We start from the raw sequence: 25,617 nt of genomic DNA on the forward strand, positions 1-25,617 counted from the left end.
TTTCAAATGGCTAATATGTCTAATATAAAATATAGTTTTTTGGGGGGCGCCTGGGTGGCTCAGTCGGTTGAGCGGCTGACTTCGGCTCAGGTCATGATCTCGCGGTCCGTGAGTTCGAGCCCCGCGTCGGGCTCTGTGCTGACAGCTCAGAGCCTGGAGCCTGTTTCAGATTCTGTGTCTCCCTCTCTCTGACCCTCCCCCGTTCATGCTTTGTCTCTCTCTGTCTCAAAAATAAATAAACGTTAAAAAAAATTAAAAAAAAACTATATAAAAAAAAAATATATATATATATATTTTTTTATTGCCATCCATGTCAACCATGAGGGAGACAGTGTGGAAGCTATTTTGAAGATAGTATCTGATGATTCTCAATTTTTGGTATTCATGTCCCCATTTTGCCCCTTCCACATTGAATAGGGTCGCTCTGTGTAACCAGTAAGATATTACTGAATGGCAGAACATAACTTCTGGGACTAGGTCATAAACAGCTTCTACCTTGCTCTCTCTTGGACCACTAGCTCTGGAAAAAGTCAGCTACCATGTCAAGAAGACAGTCAAACAGCTCTATGAAGAGGTCCATATGGTGATTAACTGAAGCCTTCTGTCTATAACAAGCACTAACTTGCCGGGCATGTAAGCAGATCCTTTAGCTCTAGTCAAGCCTGCAGATAACCGGTGCCAGGTGACACGTGACTGCAACCTGATGAGAGACCCTGAGCCATAACTATCCAGCTAAGCTGCTCCCATTCTGATCCACAGAAGCTGTGATAATAAATGCTTACTGGTTTAAGATGCTGAGTTTTGGGCTAATTTGTTATTTAGCAATAGATAACTAAGAGTGGCACTGTATACAACAGAAACAATGTGGGCTGAAAGGTTAACAATAAAATGTGTCTTGATGGCATCTTTTAAGTTGAATGCTCTTGGGCAGGTTAAGTCTCCTGTGTCTCACTTCTGTCATTGGTAAATTGAGGACAATAAATTGTGTCTCACAGACGTCTGAAGAATAAGTGAGATAAGAGAATTTAAAGAACCTAGAAAGTGATTTGTCCTCAGTAAGCATTTGTTTCCTTCTTTTCTTTAAATTGTGCTTTATTTTGCAGTTTTTAAAAGGTTTTTAGATTATTCTCAGCACACAGAAATGGATTTTATAGGATGTGGAAGAACTATAGGTAGAGATAGGACTAGGGATGTTGAGGTACTGACTTTTTTTTTTAATTTGCTTGTGTTTATTTATTCGTATTTTATTTGAATAAAGATCTGGCTTTGAAGATCTTAATTTAAAATAAATGAGTTTTTATAAACATTCTCTTAAGTAGACCTGAAAGAGTAAGTTATTTCTGAATATTTTTGTAAACTCCAACTATAAAAGATCTCTAGGAAACAAAACTTCTCCAGATCTTGTAAAAACTCTGCTACACTCTGACAGGGTCTCTGACAGCTTCATGTTTCTGTTAGTGACCCTGAGGTCAAGAAAACAGCTCGGAAATGTGCTCTATCTGTTTCTTCTCTGTGTGTCTACCTTGACTCCATTATTTCTGTGTCTTTGACTAAATAAACTCAGAAAGTCTGACTGTTTGTATGTGCAGTCTTTTATTTTGCTAATTCACAAATGACCTGCGATGCCTTTACCCCTGCCATTTAGTATTGACATTTCAAATTATTTTTGATAGTCTCTGAAGTGCCATGACCTACACTAGGTGCATGGACTCTGCATGAAGATTTGCAAGACTTCTTGAGTTCAAATCCCAGATCTGCCACTAACTGTCTGATTTTGTGCAAATGACTTAAAAACACTCCTTGCTTTGGTTTTCCCCAAGCAAAAGGTGAGAATAATAATACTATCTATCCTATCAGTTTGTTGTGAAAATAAATCGGGCTAATGTTTGTTAACAATTTAGAACCCTGCCTGTCAAACAGCAGGTGCTTTTTACATGGATAGTTTTTCATTTTAATGAGATAAATATTTGGATGGCCTGGGCCCAGAAGATAGCATGGTAAACCCACTCAGGGAGTGTAACAACCATCATTCAGCAACTAGAAGCCTTCCCTTTCCTACTCTGCAGACATTCTCAAATTTGCTTTATGGTAATTTTGAGGGGAATTTATATACTCAGTGGGATTTGGTAATTTGGGTATTTCCTTAAATATAACCTGAACAAATGACAAATGTGCACTTCACTCTGAAACCAAAGTGTGTTTGCCTTTGACAGGTGCATCTGATTTTCATAGCTCCCAGATTTTCTCTAGGTGTGTGAGTGTGTTGGGAAAGGGCATTGATTGGGGAGAATCAATCCACTATTTTTTAGCAGTGGTTCTAAACTCCTTTGAAAATGTAATGAAAGCTATAGTCCATCTTTCCAGTAGGGAAAAAAAATCACTGAAGCTACGACTTCGGACACCAATGGGTCCTTTGCTGTTTTTGCTATAGGCCAAGAAAGTGGACTAAGGATTATTGTAGCCTTTTATGACAATGGTTTCTGAATTTAGGAAAGGAAAAGAGAGAAACAGAAAAAAAAATTCAGGACATCATTTCACAAAATACTAGAAACCAAAAAAACTTTAACAAAGGAGCTCTCACATGTACTACTAGGGATAATTCCATTAGCCTGTAAGAAAGGTATGACAGGTTCAGCAGTGACTTTGAAAGCTATACTAAATAGTTTGTCATTATTTAAATTGTGCTTTGTGGAGTACCAGGGATTTGGGGGAGGTCCTTGCAAGGACAGTCTGTTAGAAGGGAGGGTTCTGAGCAGATGGAATTGAAATTCTATTCATCCCACATCTAGCAGAGAAGTCCTGCTTTCATAGATATTACTTACTGGGCTTCCATATAAGATAATATTTAAACAAAGGGTTTCATAACTTTCGAGGATTGGGAACCGTTCTTCTAGATATTTGTCTATATAGATAATCACTAACTGGAAGCTTCTCAATCTGGATTATCAGAATCTGAGAAAGGTTATATTGGCTGATATACAATATTGTACAGTAGGGCCAGGGTGACCACAGACCCAGTTTATCTACTTCTAAGTATATAAAAATAAAGGGCTTCTATGAAGCTACAAAGAGGTAGATTTAGAATTAGTAAAAACGTTAATTAGTAAGAAGAACTAAAAATGGAACACACCAAATTGTGAAAGAGGCTGCATAAAAATAGTTGCAAACAATTTTAGATAAAAGCAGAGCCAGTTATTCGGGTCAAATGAGATAGTTATGGGGATATCGTTTATTGTTAAGGCTGCTGTTGAAGAGGGAGAAGGCCTTCTACAAATCCACTTTTGATTACTGTTTAAGAAAAAAAATAGCTGCTTATGTCACATCCAGTGTCATCCATTATGGCAATATCTAAGCTCATAATGCCATTTCACCAGTTTTCAGTTCAGACATTTAGCTGTAATTAGTCATGAGTGATGGTATAAGTAAGTAAACCCCATGCATATATGTCAAACAGTACAGAATTGCCAATATTCAGCTTTTTTGGCTATAAATGGCAGTTTCATATGGTCCAATCTAACATTTTCTTGAACACGTTTCTCCCTAGTTTTGAAGCAAAAAAATATATATTATAGATAATATCCTCCCCTCTGCATTACATCTTCCAGTTAACCCACAGGGGTTCCACTCTTCTTTGATGGCTTGATAAGAGCAGCTGAAGAAGTCTGAATGAGCCTACTGGTTGAAAGTAAAGAGAAAGTAGTCAAGTCCTGTCTTCTCTTGTTCAATAGCTCTTGTCAAGGTTTTTCCTGGGGCTCCTCAAGGGGACAATCATATAGAGCTAAAGTTCCAGTAACCCTAAAATCCCCTTGGTTAGTCCTTTAACTATGTATTTTATCTCCTCTACAGGCCCTTTAGTGATAGAATATCTAAAACACAGTGTTCTGTAAAATGAAATGTTAAAATGCCTTGTGGGAGAGTAAGGCAGGTGAAAGGGTTGAGACTTATCAAGGAAGCCAGGCAGAGGCAGCAGCTCCGATTGCTTTTGGAGTGCACTCATGGAAGCTGTGCCCAAGTCCTTTAAAAGCTAGTTTACTTTCCAAGTAAACATGGCTGCCAGCAAGAGCAATGGTGTTCTGGTTCAGAAAAGAAGGGAAGGAATGAAATGCATCAGTAATGTGGGATTTTCAGGCATTTCCGAGATCCTATAAAACCAAAGTGGACATTTCTTCTAGATGCTATTAGCTACTCATCCCTCCCATGTGGGCCCCTTCAGTTTGCCTGCCTGCGAGGAGGCTGCTGAGAATCATTCAAGCCAGTTAAAGAAATGGCTTAAAGTAAGCATCTGAAACACAAACACATTAGCTCAAAGTGCTTGAAACACAGTAATAATCACAAAGTCCTTACTTCTTCTCTCCTTTGTACCATTCAAAGGCCGGAGGCGGCACACCTGCACCTTCGCATCTTATCAATCCACTGCGTCCCGGGGCCACGGTGCCAGATTTAATTTCCTGAATTGTAGGAGCAACTGAAAAAGAAACAAACAAACAAAGAAACTGGTGGGTAAGTAAAACTAATCTTCAGCAGAAATATAACACACATATATTTTTATTCCTTCTATATTCAAAGCAATCTTATGCCTGATAGGCCAATGCATCACATCTTCAGTGTTTTATGCTTCTAATACAAGACTAGTCATTTTCAGCTTCATTTTTCACGTTGGACAATAGATGAATGTTCCCAAGAAGTGCAGAGTAAATGCAATACATTTTAGCCATGCTTCCTGTTGGAAAAATGGCATTGTTGAGGGGAACACTTCATCTGTACTCCAGTCAAACTACACTCCCATAATAGCTCTCATTTATTGAGTGATCACTAGGAGCCAGTCACTGGGCTTGCTGCTTTATTTTCACGATTTCCTCACAGTAAACGTTAAGCTGGATGGTATTATCCCAAAACCATAAATATGAAAACTGAAGCTCAGAGAGGTTAAATAATTTGTCTAAGGTCACATAGCTACTTAGCTGCAGGATTTGGGTACAATATTGGCATATTGATTTAGGTATATTGACTCAAAGCCTGAACTCTTTCATTATTCTGTGCTTTTTTCTGCTTACTCCCTGTGCTTTAGCACATTAGTGATTTTTTTTTTGGGGGGGGGTTGTTTCTTCTACCTGGAATGCTATTCTTTTCCATTTCTACAAATTCAAGGCCCAATTAGGTATCTCCATGCTCTTTCCTGTTGCTCTGGTTGAAAATAGCTCCCCCTTCTCTGAATAGTAGATTTAAATCTCTCATAATGTATAATGTATACTTCCTATCTTGTATTGTTATTATTTATGGATATGTCAGACTTTCTTGTTAGCTGCTTGAAGGCAGGGTGTCTGGTTCATATTTGCATACTCAGAGATCAAAGCACACAAAATGATGCATAAAAAGCTTCTTTGTAGCATAGTCACTCCTTTATTTTTTGAAAGGTTATTTACTTTGAAAGAGAGCTAGAGCAGGGAAGGGGCAGAGAGAGAGGGAGAGAACCCCAAGCAGGCTCCGCATTGTCAATGTGAAGCCTGACGCGGGGTTCCGTCTCACAAACTGTGAAATCATGACCGGAGTCAAAATCAAGAGTCAGTTGCTTAATCCACCCAGGCACCCCATAGAGCCACTCCTTTATTCATTAAATAGTAGTTGAGCTATCAATATACGCCTAACATTTCTCAAGGTACAAAGCAGTTAAACTCCCTGACATGATGAAGTTTACATTCTAGATGAAGGGAGGGATGGGAAGATAGACTACAAGCAGCAAATAAAGTAAATAAGTAATTTAAATACAATGTTAGAAGGTGATAAGAAAATGGTTTAAAAAATTAGAGCAAGATAAGAGGAATTAGAGCAAGGCATGGATTGCAATTTTATGTGGGGTAATCTGAGGAGGATTCATCAAGAAAAGTGAGATTTAAGCAAAAACTAGATGTAGATGAGTGAGTTTTCCCTGTGGCTATCCATAGAAAAAGGCTTCCAGGATGAGAGAACAGCTTGCAGTGAGGCCCTGAGGCTGAAGCAAGCCTGGTTTGTTTGAAAATTACCAAAGATATCCGTGTGGCTGAAGCAAAGAGAAAGAAGGGAGATTTTCAGGAGACAGAGTGTGATGATGGTTAATTGCTGCCAACTTGACTTGGTCACAGTGTCCAGCTATTTGCGAAACATTATTTCTGGGTGTGCCTGCTTTTGTATGGAAGTAACCTTCAAATTGGTGGACACAGTAAAGTGTAGGGCCCTCTCCCAATTGGGTGCACATAATACATTCCATTGAAGGCATGAGTAGAACTAAAGGGAGAGGAAAGGAGAATTCACCCCTTCTCTGCCTGACTGCTTGAGCTAAAACATCGGTCTCCTTTCCTTGGACTGAGATTTACACCATTGGCTCCCCCAAATCTCAGGCTTTTGGATTGGACTGAACTATACAGTGACTTTCCTGGGTTTTTCTTGTAGACAGCAATTTGGGGCTCTTCTCAGTTTGTATAATCACGTGAGATATTCCTCATAATATAATCTCTTTGTGTGTGTGTGTGTGTGTGTGTGTGTGTGTGTGTATGTGTAGGTATGTGTAAATATGTATGTGTATATCTACCTATCTAGATATCTATAGGTTTTTAGATATAGATGTGTGTGTGTGTGTGTGTGTGTGTGTGTATACATACATACATACATACATACATCGGTTCTGTTTCTCTGCAGGACCCTGATACATGGGACCAAAGGATGGAAGCTCAGGTGGACTTTGAGGGCCATTTTAAAGACTTGGCTTTCCTCTGAGTGAACTGGTGAATTACTATAGAAGAGAGATAGAATCTGACTTTAGTTTCAAAGGTATTTTGGCTGCTGCTGTCTTGAGAAAAGACCATAGTGAGGACAGGAGGAAAGCTGAACACTAGTAGGAAACTGTTGCAGTATGCAAGGCAATGATGTTGGCAGCTCAGACTAGGGTGGTAGCACTAAAGGTAGTGAAAGTAATTGGCTTTAGAGTCGATTGTAAAGTTGAAGCCAATAAGATTTCCCTAACAGACTTAAAAAATGAGAGAGGAGTCCACAGTGACTTCATTGGGTTTAACTGCAAAGTTAGAATACCTATTGTCTGAGATGGGTAAGATAGTAAGTCAGTGAATTTGGGAGAGAAACATTAGAAGTTTTACGCATGTGTGATTTTTTAAAAGTTTATTTATTTATTGAGGCACCTGGGTGGCTCAGTTAGATAAGCGTCTGACTTCGGCTCAGGTCATGATCTCATGGTTCGTGGGTTCAAACCCCGCGCTGGGCTCTGTGCTGACAGCTGAGAGACTGTAGCCTGCTTCAGATTCTGTGTCTCCCTTTCTCTCTGCCCCTCTCCTGTTCCCACTCTGTCTCTTTTTCTCAAAAATAAATAAACACTAACAAAAATTTTTTTTAAAAAGCTTATTTATTTTGAGGGAGAGAGAGCACAAGCAGGGGAGGGGCAGAGAGAGGGAGAGAGAGAATCCTAAGCATGGTGTGGAGCCTGATGTGGGGCTTGAACTCACGAACTGTGAGATCATGACCTGAGCTGAAACCAAGAGTCAAATGCTTAACTGACTGAGCCACAGGTGCCCCGTATTTCTTAGAGCAAATTTCAGTTCACACAAAACTGAGTGGAAGGTACAGAGATATTCCATTTACTCCTTGCCCCAATATATGCATAGCCTCTCTGTTATTGACACCCTCTACACCACAGCAGTACATTTGTTATAGATGATGAACCTACATTGACACATCATTATCACCTAAAATCCATAGTTTACATTAGATTTCACTCTTGGTGTTGTATATACTATGGGTTTAGGCAAGAGAATAATGACATATAACTATCATTATAATATCATACAAATTATTTTCACTGCCCTAGAAATCTTCTGTGCTGTATTAATCTCTACCACCCCTCCACTCTTGGAAACCACTGATCTTTTCATTGTTTCCAAAGTTTTGCATTTTCCAGTATGTTAAATTGTTGTAATCATAGAGTATGTAACCTTTTCAGATTGGCTTCTTTCACTTAGTGATATGCATTTAAGTTTTCTCCATGTCTTTTCATGGCTTGATAGAGCAATTGTTTTTATCACGGAATAATATTCCATCATCTGGACATCCCACAGCTTATTCATCCATTTGCTTACTAAAAAAATCTTGATTGCTTCCGAGTTGGAAATTATAAATAAAGCTCCTATAAACATCCATGCACAAGTTTTTGTGTACATTAAGTTTCAAATTCTTTGGCTAAATGCCAAGGAGTGCAATTATTGGATCATATGATAAGGTTACGTTTAGTTTTGTAAGAAACCACCACACTGTTTTCCAAAATGGTTCTATAATTCTGTGTTCCCACCAGCGATGTATGGGAGCTCCTGTTGTTCCGCATCCTTGCCAGCACTTGTAGCTGTCAGTGTTCCAGATTTTGGTTTTTCTACTGCATGTGTAGTGGTATCTCATTGTTTTAATTTGCATTTCATTGCTGACATAGGATGCAGAACATCTTTTCATATACTTATTTGCCATCCGTACATCTTCGGCAAAGTGTCTGCTAAGGTCTATGGCCCATTTTTTAATTGGATTGTTTGTATTTTTGTTGTTGAGTTTTAACAGTTCTTTGTATATTTTGGATAACAGTCCTTTGTCAGATGTGCCTTTTACAAATATTTTTCTCCTGGTGTGTAGCTTTTCTTTTCATACTTTTAATAGTGTGATCCCCAAATTCTAATTTTAATGAAGTCCAGCTTATCAATTATTTCTTCCATGGATTGTGCATGCCTTTTGGTGTTGCAGCTAAAAAGTCATCACCTATCCCAAGGTCATCTAGATTTTCTCCCATGTAATCTTCTAGGAGTTTTATATGAATATCTGTTTTCATAAATATTTTATTTTCCATCAATCTTTTGAACATAGTATATATTTTAAATAACACTATGGGAAAGTTGTCAACACAACAGCAACCTTGAAAATGCAAATACTAATTCATTCAGACAAATGACCTGAGTAAGTGTGCACTCTGGGTATATTTTAGATTTCTTTAGAAAGCAATAAAAAGTACAGAGTTTAATGATTTTTCAATATGCAGTGAATATGAAAACTGTAAACACTCTTACTACTGAACATTGCCTTTCCTTTTAAAAATACCCTAGCAAATTCATCATTTTCTGTTAAGGGTGATACTTCACTTTGAAATTGCAGCACCTCCATTTCTCTGTGGTGTTTTTATTCCTAATAGTAATAGTTCAATTACAGTTCTGGAAAAAAAACTTGCAAAGAAATATTTTTATTAAAGTGCTTGCTAATAACTTGGTGAAAAATAATAAAGAAAATGTTTACCAAAAATATTTGAAGAAGAAATAGTTATGAGGTGATACATATGCACATTTATATATGTATATATGTAGTATATATGTAAATATGTAAATATATTACACATATACATATATATGTCTATGTATATATGTGTAGGTTTGTGTGTATATACATATACATACAAATATATATATCCACACACTTTCATATAAGAAATCGCTTACTAAATTTAATTATATTTATAAAGCAAAGATTCACATCCTCTCATAAAAGGCAATAAAATATACAAAATACGTCTATACATAAAAGCCTACTTATTTGTCAATTATTATGATGCTGTTTTGCCTGTGAGAGGCATTGGTACGATTGCATTTCCACCCTTGTTCTCATAGGCTTTAATCTCTCCTTCTCTCCCTGTCACACTAAGAGGGCATAATCTTTTATGATATCCAACTATTACTGAAGATGAAATAACCATATGCAACAGGAGATCCATCACAAGCTTCTATTGATAACCTGGTTAGTTTAATTACTCTCTTGTTTGTCAAGGGGGCCATGACTCATTACAAACAAAACCATGAAATCCGGAACATTGCCTGAAAACCCATGCGTAATGAACTGAAATAAAATCTAATTTGTCATTAAAAGGCTTTTTATGCAGTTGTTTGTGCATATGGCTCAACACTAGGTGCTTTACCACACAAGTTAAAGGGACATGATCCTGTTGTCTAGAGGTTCACAGGTTGCTGTGATGGACACTGAAAATAGAAAAATGCCTAAAATGTCATTGGAAGCATACATGAAGAATAAGTCCAGAGTTAACACTGCACATAAGAAAAAGTTCTAAGAACTTTTTTTTTTGTGTGTGTGTTAGAGGATGAAAGGTCTGTGGGCTGTGGGTAATCAATATGGAGAAGGCAGTCTCATATAGATTTCATTTGGGGGTTAAAAATTATACGCTTAACATAGAAGGCTCTATTTATTGATTTTTCTTGGGGACACAGATGAATCTTTATTCACATTATTCTACCTCTTTTAAAAATAACTGTTCAAGAAGAAGTGGATTTATCCACCTATCTATTTTTCATCACTTTATCAATTAAACAAATATTTTTATTAGGGACCATGTTAATGAAAATAAGTCATATTTCTGGCCTCATAGGGCTAACATTTTTGAAGGGTGTGTGTATGTGTATGCCTGTACATGCACGTACAAAAAGTAAATTAAAAAAAGTAAATAAATAAATAAATAAATAGTAAGAAAGTTGTATGAACTAAGATGGAAATTGAGCAGAGTAAAAGAAAAAAGTAATATCAAGATGTGTTGCTTTATATGGTGCAGTCATAAAGGTCCTTATTGATAAGGCAATATTTGAACAGAGAATTGCATGATGTGAGAAAAGGAATCATGTGGTAATATATAGTAAGTTATTATAATAAAAAGAAATAGAAAAGGGAAAAGATTTGAATTGAGAGTATGCTTGAGGTGGAAACATACTTGACAGGTTTAAATGGTCATCACAGTTTAAGCAGATAAGTGAGAGGAAGAATCAGAAGGGAAGATTGGGCAGGCAGCTGGGGCTCAGGTTGTGTAGAGTCTGGTAACCCATGGTAAAGCCTCTGAATTTTGTTCTAAGGAGATGAGGTTTTGGAGATTTTGAGCAGAGTGACAATCATTTGATTAATATTTTATAAATATTCTTTGGCTGCTGAATGGATCATGGTCTGTAGAGAGGCATGAGGGGAAACAGGCAGAACAGCTAGGAGGCTGTTGCAGTAATTTTTAGGATGATGAGAAAGTCATTGGCCAATCCATAAAAAAGGAAGGAATTGAGAAAAAATTTAATTAAATAGATCATTGGTCACATTGGACCTGAGTCAACTCATTTTAGTTAACTGGCAGTGACAGGGCATTTGTAGTGAAATTCCAAGTTTATCTCATTCTGAACCCTATTATTTTGTGTAAATAAAAGAGTTCTATGGCCACAGAAATGTCTGATTATACCCAGCAGGTTTCTTTTCTAGAGCACATCTCAGAGACTGATGTGCAAGTATGCGTTATGAATATTGTAGGGTATGAAGTTTTTCCCAAACTTATGAGACCATGCAATTGTATAAGGTTTTGTATAAGGAACTGTATACTGGAGTACTGTGGGTTTAATATTTCTTGGGAGACATTCTGGGTATGTTGTATAGTGGCACTAGTAGATGTGTGAGGTCTAGTTCACATCCTATATTACATGATTCATTACTTTCAGGTCAAATCATCTCTGGTTCAACAGGTTTCTATGTGCTCATGAGTTGTAATGTACTCAGGAATTTTATGTGAGGAAAAGGCCTCAATTAATTGCACCATAGTATGGTATATAGTTGCTTATTTGCCAGAAATATATACCTCACAACAATTATTATTAATTAAGTCTCAAACTGGAGCTATAATAATGAATTATAAGTATGCTTAGCTAAGTTGTATAAAATACTTATTTTCTACCAAAAAATGTTCTGTGTTTTAAGGAAGCATATTGGGCCCTTCCTAGAAGAGATAACCAAATGCTAAAATCTAAATGACTGCTTCCAGAACTTACTTGTTTTACCATCACACTCCATTACTCTGTGAATTTTGGCCCTGACCCAGGAGTGTATGCTGCTTTTTTTAGGGAATGGGAGTGTAAATGTGGGCTTCTGCATGCATTTGTGTTTCTAGAACTGTTTTTATTTCCATGAAGACAGTTTTTGTTTTGCTCAGATGTAACTTCTTTCAATTATACCAAAGTAGCAGAGAGGGTGACTACCTGAGCCTCTCAATTTCATAAGTACAATGGCATCCTTTGGAATAGACAAATTTGTGTGCACTGCTGAAATGTAGGCATACCATTCTTGTATCAAATCGTATACGGCTGTGAGCTGAAGCAATTGCATACTGAAACAAATCAATTTTAGAGAAATGTTATTAACAGATGTGAGGAACAGCAAAGAACAGATGTTGGGAAAAGCCAGCAATGAAAGGGTCAAGAAGGGGTATTTAACACCTGTGTGATTAGATGCTCATAAAAGAGGAGTCTTCCCTTTTCATTTACTCAGTGGGATTACTTCCATTCATTGTTTAGCCAGTCATTTCGGGATGAAGATAATTAAAGGTTCTTCATCCAAAACTCCAGGCTCTGCAGGTGCAAGCAACAGAACCTTTGCACTTGGCACCCAGTAAGCCTAATCAAGATTCAAGTTTTCTTAGTTACATGACAATAGCCACAAAGACCTTCTTCCTCTCTTGTCATTCTCAATGGGAGTTTTGGTTTTGTACAGAGTCTTATTATCAAAAAGATGAGTGAATCCAAGAATTATTTCAATAGCCTTAGTGAATTGAGGTAGTTCAAAAGAAACTTCATAGCTCCAGTGGCAAACAAATTGACACCATCCCACTCCCTCAAAATGACGGACAAAATGAGGAAGGTGCTGTATTAAATAGTCACAACAATAAAGAAGAGTGAGGAATAGTAAAGAGAAGTAAATCATGAGGAAATCTGTCCTATAGAAGCTACATAGGAAAACATTGGGCTAAATAATCATGCTGATGTTGATCTAAATTTTAGACCTTGTGAGCTACACTAAGGCAGCCTCAGTCAAATGAATACTCTTCAAAAAAATTTTAAGGTACCCAGTACATACTAGAGAACACAATATATAGGATGTGCTGAATACACAATTGTTACAGATGTGAATAATGATAGTTTAAAAATTTCTTCCTTGAAGATAGGTTTCACCGTAAGGTAAGAAATAATGGCAATCTTTCAAAGGCTGTCATAGATCTCACAGAAATGGATCACAAGGTCAATAAACTCTTCCCATGAAGCAAGTATGTCCTTGCCTTATGGACTAATTTGATTCCAAAGAAAGCTGAGAACTCCATGTTATTGTTAAGAGAACATTTTAAAATAATTTATCTAGCCAGATTTTTTAAAAAATGAAACTATTGAAATATAATTGAAAACTAATCTTCATGACCTAAAGGACTTTCACATTGAATCACACCTCTGCTCAGTTTTCACAGGGGATGAAAATAGTACAGTTTGTAATGTACTTCCAGATTCCTCAAGACCTTAAACATTTACACAGTCATGAAATAGTGCAGTGAAAAGGTTTTTTCTTTTCAGTCAAACAAAAGTGGTTGTAACATTCATTCTCTGAGTTATTTAACCCTTCTAAATCCTAGTTTTCTCCTTTGTAAAATAAATAGTGCCTACTTCATAGGACTGCTGTATAGACAACATAAAACACTTCATGGAAGGTCAGAAATAACCCCACAATTATATGGTCAATTAATCTTCAACAAAGGAGGCAAGAATATACAATGGGAAAAAGACAGTCTCTTTAAAATGTGTTGGGGATACTGGATAGCTACACGCAAAAGAATGAAATAGGACCACTTTCTCACACCATACACAAATATAAACTCAAAATTGATGAAGAATCTAAATGTGAGAATTGAAGCCATGAAAATTCTAGAAGAGAGTACAGGCAGTAATTTCTCTGACATTAGCCATAACAACATTTTTCTAGATATGTCTACTGAGGCAAGGGAAACACAAGCAAAAACAAACTATTGGGCTTTAATCAAAATAAAAAGCTTCTGCACAGCAAAGGAAATAACCAACAAAAATAAAAGACAACGTGCTGAATGGGGAGAGATATTTGCAAATGCCATATCCGATAAAGGGTCAGTGTCCAAAATACATAAAGAATTTATACGACTCAACACCCATAAAGACAAATAATTCGATTAAAAAATGGGCAGAAGACATGAACAGACATTTCTCCAAAGAAGATGGCCAACAGACACATGGAAAGATGCTCAACATACTCATCATCAAGGAAATGCAAATCAAAACCACAATGACATATCACCTCATACCTGTCAGAATAGCTAAAATAAAAAACTCAAGAAAAAATAAGTGTTGAGGATGTGGAGAAAAAGGAACCCTACTATACTGTTGGTAGGAATACAACCTGGTGCAGCCACTGTAGAAGACAGTTTGGGGTTCCTCAAAAAATTAAAAATAGAGGCGTGCCTGGGTGGCTCAGTTGGTTAACTGTCTGACTCTTGGTTTCATCTCATGTCATGATCTCACAGTTTGTGAGTTCGAGCCCCACATCGGGCTCTGCACTGACAGCATGGAGCCTGCTTGGAATTCTCTCTCCTCTATCTCTGCCCCTCATCTACTTGCACTATCTCTGTCTCCCTCAAAATAAATAACTAAACTTAAAAAAAATTAAAAATAGAATAATCCTACAATCCAGGAATCACACTATTGGGTAGTTACCCAAAGAACACCAAAACACTAATTCAAAGGGATATATGCACCCCTACGTTTATTGCAGCATTATTAAAACTAGCCAAATAATGAAAGCAGCCCACGTGTCCACAGACAGATGAATGGATAAAGACGTGGTCTATATATACAATGACATAATATTTAACCAGAGAGAGAGAGAGAGAGACAGAGATCTCGCCATTTGCAACAACATGGATGGAGCTAGAGAGTATAATGCGACACAAAATAAGCCAGTCAGAGAAAGACAAATACCATATGATTTCACTCATATGTGGAATTTAAGAAACCAAACAAATGAACAAAGACAAAAGAGAGAGAGAGATAGAGAGAGAGAGAGAGACAAACCAAAAAGCAGACTCTGCACTATAGAGAACAAACAGATGGTTACCAGAGGGGAGATGGAAGGGGGGATGGGTAAAATAGGTGAAGAGGATTAAGAGTAGAAAGTAAACTTATTTTGATGAGCACTAAGTAATATATGGAATTGTTGAATCACTATATGGTACAACTGAAACTAACAGAACACTGTGTATTAACTATACTGGATTTAAAATAATAAAAAAAAACCCATAAAACATCATGAAAAGTGCTTACCCTAGTGCTTTGCACTGAGTTAGCAGCCAATAATAACATTAATTATTTTTAAACAGGTATTATTACTAGTGAATAGGATATCACAGTCTTGCTCCCTTTAAAACATGAGATCATGATAAGATATGGATATAAAGGGAACTAATTTTTAAAACATTCATTGTCTTAGAACGGCAAGCATGTGACTGATTTAATTAAAGGCCAGACCAGTATCACTTTTTTTTTAATAATTTTTAAAGTTTATTTATTTTTGAGAAGGAGACACAGAGTGTGATTGGGCAAGGGGCAGAGAGAGAGAGGGAGACATAGAATCTGAAGCAGGCTCCAGGCTCTGAGCTGTCAGCAGAGCCTGAAGTGGGCTCGAACCACGAACTGTGAGATCATGACCTGAGCCAAAGTCCAACTCTGAACCGACTGAGCCACCCAGGCGCCCCATGGACCAGTATCACTTTTTAGTCTCCCAGAATTTCATCTATTCCCTACCTTATAATTGTAGTTAACCAAGAAAATTTTCTTTGAAAGGCATTTGTGATAGACCTTGTATAATTTCTCAATGACCAAAAAGTAAGAGGCTTAGGTTCAATAATGTGATAGAACATCAAAAGTGTATGGAACACAAAGGTGTTCTTTCTAGAAAGATAGGCAATTGTGGACATACATTATGTGTTAAGGCATATAAAAGATCAATGTATCGATTCAGTTAAGCTTATGATGAGATCATTTTCTCTTTCACAAGAAAGACAATGAAAAGTGGAATTTCACATTAAATTCACATGAATTTCACATAAGATTGACTTCAGTGGTTTTATTAAAGGTTCAATATCCATCTCAGTGTACTACGCTGTGGTCTCTGATTCCCTTATGTTTGCACAGGTGCATAACAAGCAAACTATTTTGTAAAATATTCCAGAGCTAAGATATATAAGTGCATATTAAATCTGATTTTAGGGGCATTGGTAAAGGACCTTGCACTAGTCCCCTAAACCCACAAAGAGAAAAATCTGTTCATCGTTTAAAACTACAACATATGGGATTCTTTTTCTAAACTCCTGGTTTAATGCTATAACTCTTTCAAGGGGGTTAAATATACTTAAGCTTTCCTCAGTCATATATATATAGTGGTGTGAGTGGTCTGATATTGTGCTGATCATGAGGGTACATCTGTTAGAGGCTGTTGAAAGATGGATGGTTGGGTTATCTGTGACTCATGAATAAGTAGATAAAAGAACAGTAAGGAGATAAAAGGGTTATATAATGAGGAGTTTGTTGGTGCTTAGGCAGAACTCATTCACATCATGCTTTTGGCAAGGGTCAGCAGTAGTGAAATTACAGCTTGAAGTAGCTGTCCTTATAGTCAGCAATGCTCACTTCAGTGATGCATCCACTGTAAAATATGTCTGAGATTTATTGGGCCACCAGCTGTATCAATAGGAATTAAATGGTTCACTGTTTTCCTAGCTGTTCACCAAACTTTCTTTCTTTAGACTTTATTCATGATTTGATCTCTTCTCTGTTGTCAGTCATGCTGAAATTATAGCTGAATGTGATTGATTTGGATACAGTGGACAAGTTTGCAAGAATTTTGAAGTTGGGTTCTCCAAAGGCATCTCTATTCTCAGCACGTATGATCTTGCAACACAAGTTGCCCATCAGTACAAACCTTCCGAGTCTCTAAATGTTTGCATACATTTTTTTCATGTTGAAGCTATTATGAATTTCATGATATAAAAATTATTTTTAGTGAATACCTCCAAAATAAAGAATAGAAGAGTTCAGATGCTCTCTTTAGGTTACTTCTAAAACATGAAAATATTCTGGGAATTTTTTTTCTCATGGGGAAAACCTTCTAGTTATATTAATCGGTCAAGACATGTTATTTAAGCTTCTATTATGTTTATTGTTATGGTTTAAGTCATGGTACATTTTCAAAAGATTAGAAATGATCTCTCAGAATACAAATAAACTAGACATATATAAATTTAAGATTTTTGTAGTCAGTCAATGTAAAAAATACTAGTAAAGATATACTAGGTAATAAACGGGGATAATGTTGGTGGAGCTTTTCCTTAGGCTAATTCTCAGCAGATCACATTTCCCTCTGACTTCAGGGCCAGCTTCCTCCAAGGACCTACTAGTAAACCTGAAGGCACCAGGGGACCTTGGGCTGGTATGTGACTTCTGCCCTCTGCAGAATAATCAGTGAATTAGATTTCTTAGTTGACTAAACGGTTTATTATTTCTTCTTGTTTCTGTGGCCTTCAATAATCTTAAAATAGCATATTTAAAAAGTTGATTAAAATTCAATTATTAAAATTGTTTAATTCTGAAAAATGAATAATTCATATTGCTAATATATTCCAAAGAATTACTTTCCAAACATACTGTCTTGGAGGAAGAGAAAAGAAAGGCTTTGAGTAGCTAGGAAAAAAAAGGAAATTAAGAAAAAAAATATGTCATAGAAATATAGTTGTAAACTACCCATTTCTTCTTGTTTACTGCCCTCAAATGCATGAGGGAAAATGTTATAATTCTAACAAGACTATAGGAGATGTATTAAGCGAGTTGACATTTTTAAAAACTATATGCACAGATTCCCTAGTAAGAAAATGAACATTAAACTGAACCACTGCTACCTCTCCATGTATTTTGAGGTGGCAATCAGCTGTGTGCACGGACCTGCATCCTGGAGTTTGCAGTGTTATAGAATTTCTATACGGTTCAAAGAGTAAAGAAACAGAGGTCATGACTGTGGAACAGATGTGCCTCATCCATCGACTCGCTCTGAACTTATGAACAGGAGAAAAATAACGGAGCAGGAAGTGATACTAGTTGTAGAATTGAGAGGTAATTTTTCTCCCATTTGAAAAACACAGTTTTAGACACTTCTATTTATGGATAAAGAAAGCCAAATCAGAGCAAACACAGTAAGGGTAACTAAGAGCAAAAGAATAAGAAGATATAAAGTAGGAGAGACATTTACCTACAAATAGTGTAGCTTAAAGAAATAAAAAGATGTGGGAGGAGGGATGGCAGAAAACTGTAATTTTCAGAAACAATAGCATAGGTTTATTTGGAACTAAGAATGTTTAACAAGGGAAAAATGTCATTCTTCCTAAGATGATTAGATAAAACGTGGTATGAGAAAACTCTGCCTAACAGCAAAAGTAATTTGACAACTGAAGGGTGTGTCAGGAAAGGGAAAGTCTGACTGACAAATAAGAAATTCCATGTCAGCAAGAGTAGCACATAAATAAATTATTAGAGAAAATGTTTAGGCTCTTTCCTCCTCTGCTCGGAAATATATTTTGCCCCAAATGCAGCTGATACCCTCCTTATAATCTCAATCTTATTTACTGCCTCTTAGGTCAAAATCAGTAGATTCCTCACTATTTATTGCTCTCATCCTGCAAAGCTTATCTGTGCATTTGATGAACAGTTACTATTGCCATTTCATCAAAGTCATTACAAAACATTTCCAAGTCTTGAGAGACTGTAATCTTGTAGATTCTGCCTTTAAAGTGCATCTTATCATTCCTTATCACCCCATAGCTATCACGCTGGGGCAAGCCAACATCACCTCTGGCTTGAAATATTGGAAGTTTCCTAAGTGGAGTCCCCCTGCTTTTACCCTTGCTCCCTATATTGGCCATTCTCAATATAGAACAATAGCGTTTCTGATAAAACAAGTCAAATTCTCAATCTTGCTACTACACACAGCCACACCCTGGCTTTTCCTTCCATTCAGAATACAAGTCAAATGCATTACAGTGTTCCACAAAACCTTAAACAATCTGACTCTCCTGCACCCCCCCCCCCCATCTCTGTCATTCTCTGACCACATTTCTGTCTGCTCTCTTTCTTGCCCAATATTCTCTGGCCACACTACATGATATGATATGGACATGGACATATGAAATAGGGACAACCAAGAATTCCCTACCTTAGGTTCCTTATACTTGGTATTTCCTCAGCATAAAATACTCAACCCTCAGATATATTCATTTCTTACTTGCATCCTCATTGCTTCCAGTCTGTGCTCCAATTCTACCATATTGAAGGGACTTCTCTGTCTATATAAAATGATAATACTGCTCCCTTACCCTACAGCTCCTTCCTTCCATCCTTATTGTTCTCTCTATCAATGATTTCCACCTGACACAGTATATATTTACTTCTTTATTTGCTGATTGCCTCTTTTCCTTCATTGGAAAATATAATCCATGAAGAATCAGTCTTGTCTTGTTCAGTGATGTATCCTAGGCTAGTGTCTGGAACATAGGCACTCAAAAAATAAAAGATATATTATTTCTATCTAATGAATAAAATCTTAAAACAACCATTCAATTCTCTATTACAAAAATGTGACATATTGTAAGCCAAGGCAGATGTCATAGTGTTATTTCTCTTTCATGAGTAGAAAATTTCTGTAGCATTATCATTTGTATGTGTAAAATCTCTAATACTGTGTGCCTCCAAAATGAATAACGTAATGTCTGCAAATATATCACCTTAGTGTTTTTGTAAGTTTTGCTATATAATAATATCATATTTTTCTCATCTCTTCATACTGAATTAAATTAATATATACCTGTGTGTATGCATATATATTTTTAATATACAATACATATATTTTTATATACTTATATAGTATATATAATGTGTGCTATATTTATATGTTATATATGTAATTAAATTTAATGTATTCCTTAGAGTACTTAGCTATGATTTATAATAAATCATCTGAAATTAAATAGTTAAGTTTATAGTTATAAGGTATCACAGGTAGCACTATATAACTCAGCACTAAAATACAATATAGCTGGGCAGCTGAGTCGTAGAAAACATTCAAGCATTATTTGTCTATCATATTCTTCAATATATTGTGACTCAGAAAGAAAGCACAGATAAACTTTAGGCTTATGCCCTGTTTTACTTAGCTATTGTCACAATAATACTGTGTAAGAAATAATCACTACAACTTAGTGACATGTATCAGTATCTAGTTCTCTCATGTGTCTTACTCTCTGTCATATCTGTAATGCCCATTAGTCAAAGCAGTCATACAGTCAAGTCTGTCATCAATGGGGCTGAGAAATATTCTATGTACAATTGGAGGGGGATGGGAGATAATATTGTGCTAAGGAATTATCCAGACTATTACTTGTAGAATTTTCCAAAGTCATTCAGGCTCAGAGTCTCTTCCATACCAAAGCCAAAGAGAGCTCCATGGGTCTGCCTTGAAAAGGAAAGTTTGTTTCATGTTCTGGTGAGGAAATGGGGTGTCTGAAATGAATTGTGGATTTCACCGCGGTTTAATGTGAGAGATAGCTGACTAAAGATAACCACAGAGAACAGAGCTTCCATGGAAACCAAAAGGATAGCAAGCGCTATGTAAACCAAGTACTGTGGAAAGGTAGCATGTCAAGGTGTTATTAGAGCATCCCGAAAGGTTGGTATGAGGACCCATCATAGGAAGACTCCCTACTTCTTTAGCTACCATAAATGAGATACATTTGAAAATTGGGAGATATTTTTCTATGTTCGTATTTCATCTACTGACTCAATATTTATTCTCAGTTATTGTCTTTTCTCTTATTTATTAATTTAATCAGTGCTATTGGTCAAGGATATATGAAATAGTTCTTAGAGAACCTCAGGACTCTAGTGAAATTAGGAACTGGCCAATAATGTGTGATAAACTTTTGTTTCTCTAAGACCCTAGCCCAGGAAGAGGAAAATGGAAAACACTTTAAAGAAGTTTGTTGAATAACTGAATGTGATGAATGAATGAACTCTATGAAATACTATGATTCTATGAACTTACTAAAATTTATACTCCAGGCTTTTCAAACTTAATATGGTTAAATTCTAATGAGTTACATTCAGTGTTGATGGGTTTATTATTTTCATGTAGTACATAAGTGATACTTAAACACATTCATACTCTGTGGCCAAATATTGATACCAATGGCATTTCCTAACAATGTACATTTCTTGAAGAATTTCTTTAACAAATTAATTTTTAGTGCATAAGGATATGGAAATAGGATTATTTCTGGGCCCTTTTCACCTAAAAATTACTCTAAAGCTAAAAATACATCTGAAAAAAGTTATACATTCTAGCCATAAAAGGCTATACTTAGATCAAATAAATGGATACACTTGCTAAGGAAATTAGTATTTATTTTGACTAGAAATCTTTGTTATTAGTTGAATCTAAAACATATATATGAGTCCAAACAATTTATTCACTTTGTGTGTAAATTGCAAGATATTAGTACAGTCCCTCTTTATCCACAGGGGATATATTCTACCACCTCTAGTGGATGCCTGAAACCTTGGACAGTATAGAACCTATGTAGACTTTGTTTTTCCCTATAAATACATACCCATGGTGAAGTTTAATTTATGAATTAAGCACAGTAAAAGATTAATAAAAATAATTAATAATAAAAGTAGAACAGCCATAATGATATACTATAATAAAAGTTACATGAATGTGGATTCTCTCTCTAAAAATATATCCTATACTGTTCTCACTGTTATTCTTCCTGTAATGAGGTAAGATGATAAAATGCCTATGTGATGAGATGAAGTGCGGTGAATGACATAGGCAATGTGATCTACTGTTAGGCTACTAAATCCTTCTGATCGCATCTCAGAAGGAGGATCATCTGCTCCCAGACCATGGTTGATAATGGATAACTGAAACCCTGGTAAGTGAAACTGCTGAAAAAAGGGGACTGTTGTATAAACTAGAGAGTTGATCTGTGAACACTGGGTATACTGGAAACCATTTATGTGTTTGTTTGTAAAAGCACGGATGATTTCCAGAATGTTAGAAGTAATATGTGCTGTTTCTGTTTGGTTAAATGTTCAGTTTAGTATTTCTACCTGAATTTGAGTTCGCTATTTTTTTAAATGGAAATTCACAATCGGAGGTGAGTATGATTATAGTGTAAGAATTTTAAAGACTGGTCAAGATAATGCTCCCCATTGAGTCTATTATCTTCACGGTCTTTCCAGTGTATTCCACTATGTGCCCCATGAAATAACGGTCCATCATGGATTTAATGTTTTTTTGTTTTTGTTTTTTACTCAAGTAATCCTATCAGATAACTTAGCAACAGCATCAATTAAACTATTTCAATGTGGTTTTGTGGTGTGGTGTGGTGTGTGTGTGGTTTGTGTGTTGTATGTTAACTCTATTTCTTCCAAAATGGAAATAAGTCTGCATTTGGTAACTGAACCAAATGTTTCCAGGGCATTTTAAATGTATAATTCTTAAAAACCAAAAAATGGTAAAACAATGCACGGGCCCTACTAGCATTCATTTAGCTATAGAAAATATGCAAAAACTCCAGGTAGAACAGGTTTTGTCTTTTAACATTTTAATGAGCTTTGGGACTTTCATGCATATTAGTTATGTTGCCCTAATTACTCATTATAATTCTAATGTGCATTTTATATTTAATTACAATGCTTATAAAGATTTGGTATGGACAGTAAATTATTATAACTAGCATGTGCATAATGATTATGAACTGCATTTATTAACTTTTATACCAGCATTTAGTGTTGGTAACTTTCATTTTCACCTTGGTGATTAACCACATTGTCTGATTAAACAAATATTTGTGTGGAATTAATTGTAAATGACAAAGAGCAGTGCCCACTTTTTTGCTTTTTGTCAATTTGCATCAAATATTATTTTTAGTTTTCTTAGCTATGCCATTACTAGACAAGTTCATTTACAAATGTAAAGTATTGTTATTTTTTCTTAATTATTCAAAATATTTTAGGCTTGTTAAGATATTTCAACAGGGAGCTTGATGTCAGATGATTAAAAACTTCCCGCTAGGGTAGGTAAAGTTAAGAGTTTTTTTCTGAGATATTAGCTTAAACACATCCTAACTGCAAGGTATGCAATTTAAAAAAAAAACAAAAACAAAAACGATTCTCACATTTTGTAAACATTAAGAATAGCTGTCCTCTATCAACAAGAATTTCTCTTCCTGTTTGGAAAAATGCATTTCCACAAATCTTAGATGTTAATTCTTTGCCAAATTGCTTATATTAAAAATACACAACAGCTCCAGATTCATTTTCCATCCCTGAAATTTAGCACAGGGCTCTGTATCAAGTGGGCCATCAATACTTGTTAATTGATAATTAGGGTGGCAATAAGGTTTCCTTGTAAAAATTCACATTCACTTAGAGGGAAATAAAAATAACAAGAACTTGAATGTGAATGAAATTTTAACCTTATCAGATAAAGTCTATATTTTTTGGACTCCAGATAGTCTTATTCCTAATCCAGGTAATACTTACATTCAGGAAAGTATTTATCTGAAAAATTCCTTTATATAGTGTACTACTTAGGAGCTTTGCATTAAGAATTCATTTAGGGGGGCGCCTGGGTGGCTCAGTTGGTTAAGCGGCCGACTTCTGTCATGATCTCGCGGTCCGTGAGTTCGAGCCCCGCGTCGGGCTCTGTGCTGACAGCTCAGAGCCCGGAGCCTGTTTCAGATTCTGTATCTCCCTCTCTCTGACCCTCCCCTGTTCATGCTCTGTCTCTCCCTGTCTCAAAAATAAATAAAACGTTAAAAAAAATAAAAAAAAAAAAGAATTCATTTAGGATCTTAGCTTATAACCAGTCACTAGTTGCAGGATGCTGGGCAAACATAACATTTTAAAACTTCAAATCCTGCCTCTCTAATACAGGGATGACACAATCTACTTCAAAGACTTGTGGCAATTCAATGAAGAGGTTGTATATAAAGAATGAGCATAAGGAAAGCCTGGCATGTAATGAACATTTGAAAATTTGAAAATGTGAGGCGCTGTCACACAAATGCTACTGCCACCCTGATTCAAAGAGACTGTTTATTTTGCAGAGCAACGTACGTATCTAACATTCATCTTCCTCAAATCCTCCAGTATAATTTATCTACTGACAAACGTGGTATGCATGTATGTACATATATAATTATGGCAGTATACATGTATTAAATATTCATTTATATATAGGTGCATAAGTGTATATGTATATATTTGAATAAATTTTTATTACAAACCATTAATTTCCTATCATGTGACCACTTGGGGTATGGATATGATAGTCTCATATACTATTCCATTGTTTGCTATGTAGTGGAATTACTAGTTCACCCTTTGAACAACTCTTATGAAAACAATCTATAGACTTGTATGACACTTATTTATATATGTTAATTGATATCATTGAACTTCTGTAAGTATTATTAATAACAGTCATTATTATTTTGTACAATTATATATTATGCAATTGTATACAGAAAAACAGATATACAGCTACATAGTAATATAGCACATTATTATTTACAAAGTAATGCTATTATCTCCTTCAGTACACTGTAGTCTCTAAGGTAGATTGTATTCCTTAGTTACCTTTTTTTTCCCTGTAAATAGCAAACATTTATTAAGTATTTACTGCAATGTCAGTTACTATGTTATGGCCTTAGCAGCTAGAACTATGTCTTGCACATAATAAATCTTTGTAATCTGAGAGAACAGGTGAATGAATTATAGTTTATCTACTATATAGTCTATTGACTTATGGGAAAGTTTTTGAAGATTATTTTTTGTTTAATAGGCTGTGTATGGGTAAAGGAAACATAATGAACTGATAGGTGAAACTTCCTATCAGTCCGTTAAGTGTTTTCGTGGCAAAATTCTCTGAATATTTACTTAATTTCCTGAATTAATTAATAAGATATTTTTTAAGAAATAAAAATAACCACATACCTCTTTTAAAGTATTTCTAAGATTTAATTCTAAAACTTTAAATTGCTTTGAAATTGAGTTTATGCTAAATTGTGTATTTTTTGTGGTAATACGGCCATACTAGAGTAAATAAAAATGCTTCCTGCTTTTTACTCATATCTTTGTCATCCATGCATTTCTTCTAACATGCCCCCGGTCAGGAAATGAAATGTTAACACCAGGAGCTCTCCAGGTCACCTAACTAAGTGATGCTCATGGGGAAAACAAAACAAACTAAACTGTACAGAATCCAAACACTGCCATTGCCAGGGGCTGCCACCAATGTTCCACATATGAACTTGGAAGAATAATAGAGTGTGAGAGATAGTTGCAGAGTATGAAACTCCTATTCAAGAGCTGTTCAGTTCTGCCTCCAGTGATGGTACACCTATGCTCCCTGACAAGTGTATTGAAACTACCAACTTCTTATTTGGTTGAAACAATTTTGTGTCATCTTACTATAAATTAATGACTTAAACCTACGTGAAGAAATCTGTCCTTTTATTGTTTCTTTCTTGTCTTATTTTTTCAGTCTTAAGAAGATGTTGACTTCAAAGACTCCTGAAATAGAACATACAAGCACCCAAAAAAGGAGGCTGAAGTGCCT

At 35.8% G+C, this 25,617-nt stretch overlaps 1 protein-coding gene across 1 annotated transcript in view; it reads right to left on the minus strand.

The window, feature by feature from the left end:
* NEGR1 (neuronal growth regulator 1) overlaps positions 1 to 25,617 on the minus strand; it is an 852,270-nt gene that overhangs the window by 188,167 nt on the left and 638,486 nt on the right. The window contains exon 5 of the mRNA XM_030326972.1: positions 4,345 to 4,465. Within this exon, the coding sequence (XP_030182832.1) occupies positions 4,345 to 4,465 (121 nt within the window). The remainder of the gene's footprint in view (positions 1 to 4,344; positions 4,466 to 25,617) is intronic.

This window comes from Lynx canadensis, chromosome C1 (genome assembly GCF_007474595.2).
Source record: "Lynx canadensis isolate LIC74 chromosome C1, mLynCan4.pri.v2, whole genome shotgun sequence".
In the NCBI taxonomy this organism is placed as follows: domain Eukaryota; kingdom Metazoa; phylum Chordata; class Mammalia; order Carnivora; family Felidae; genus Lynx; species Lynx canadensis.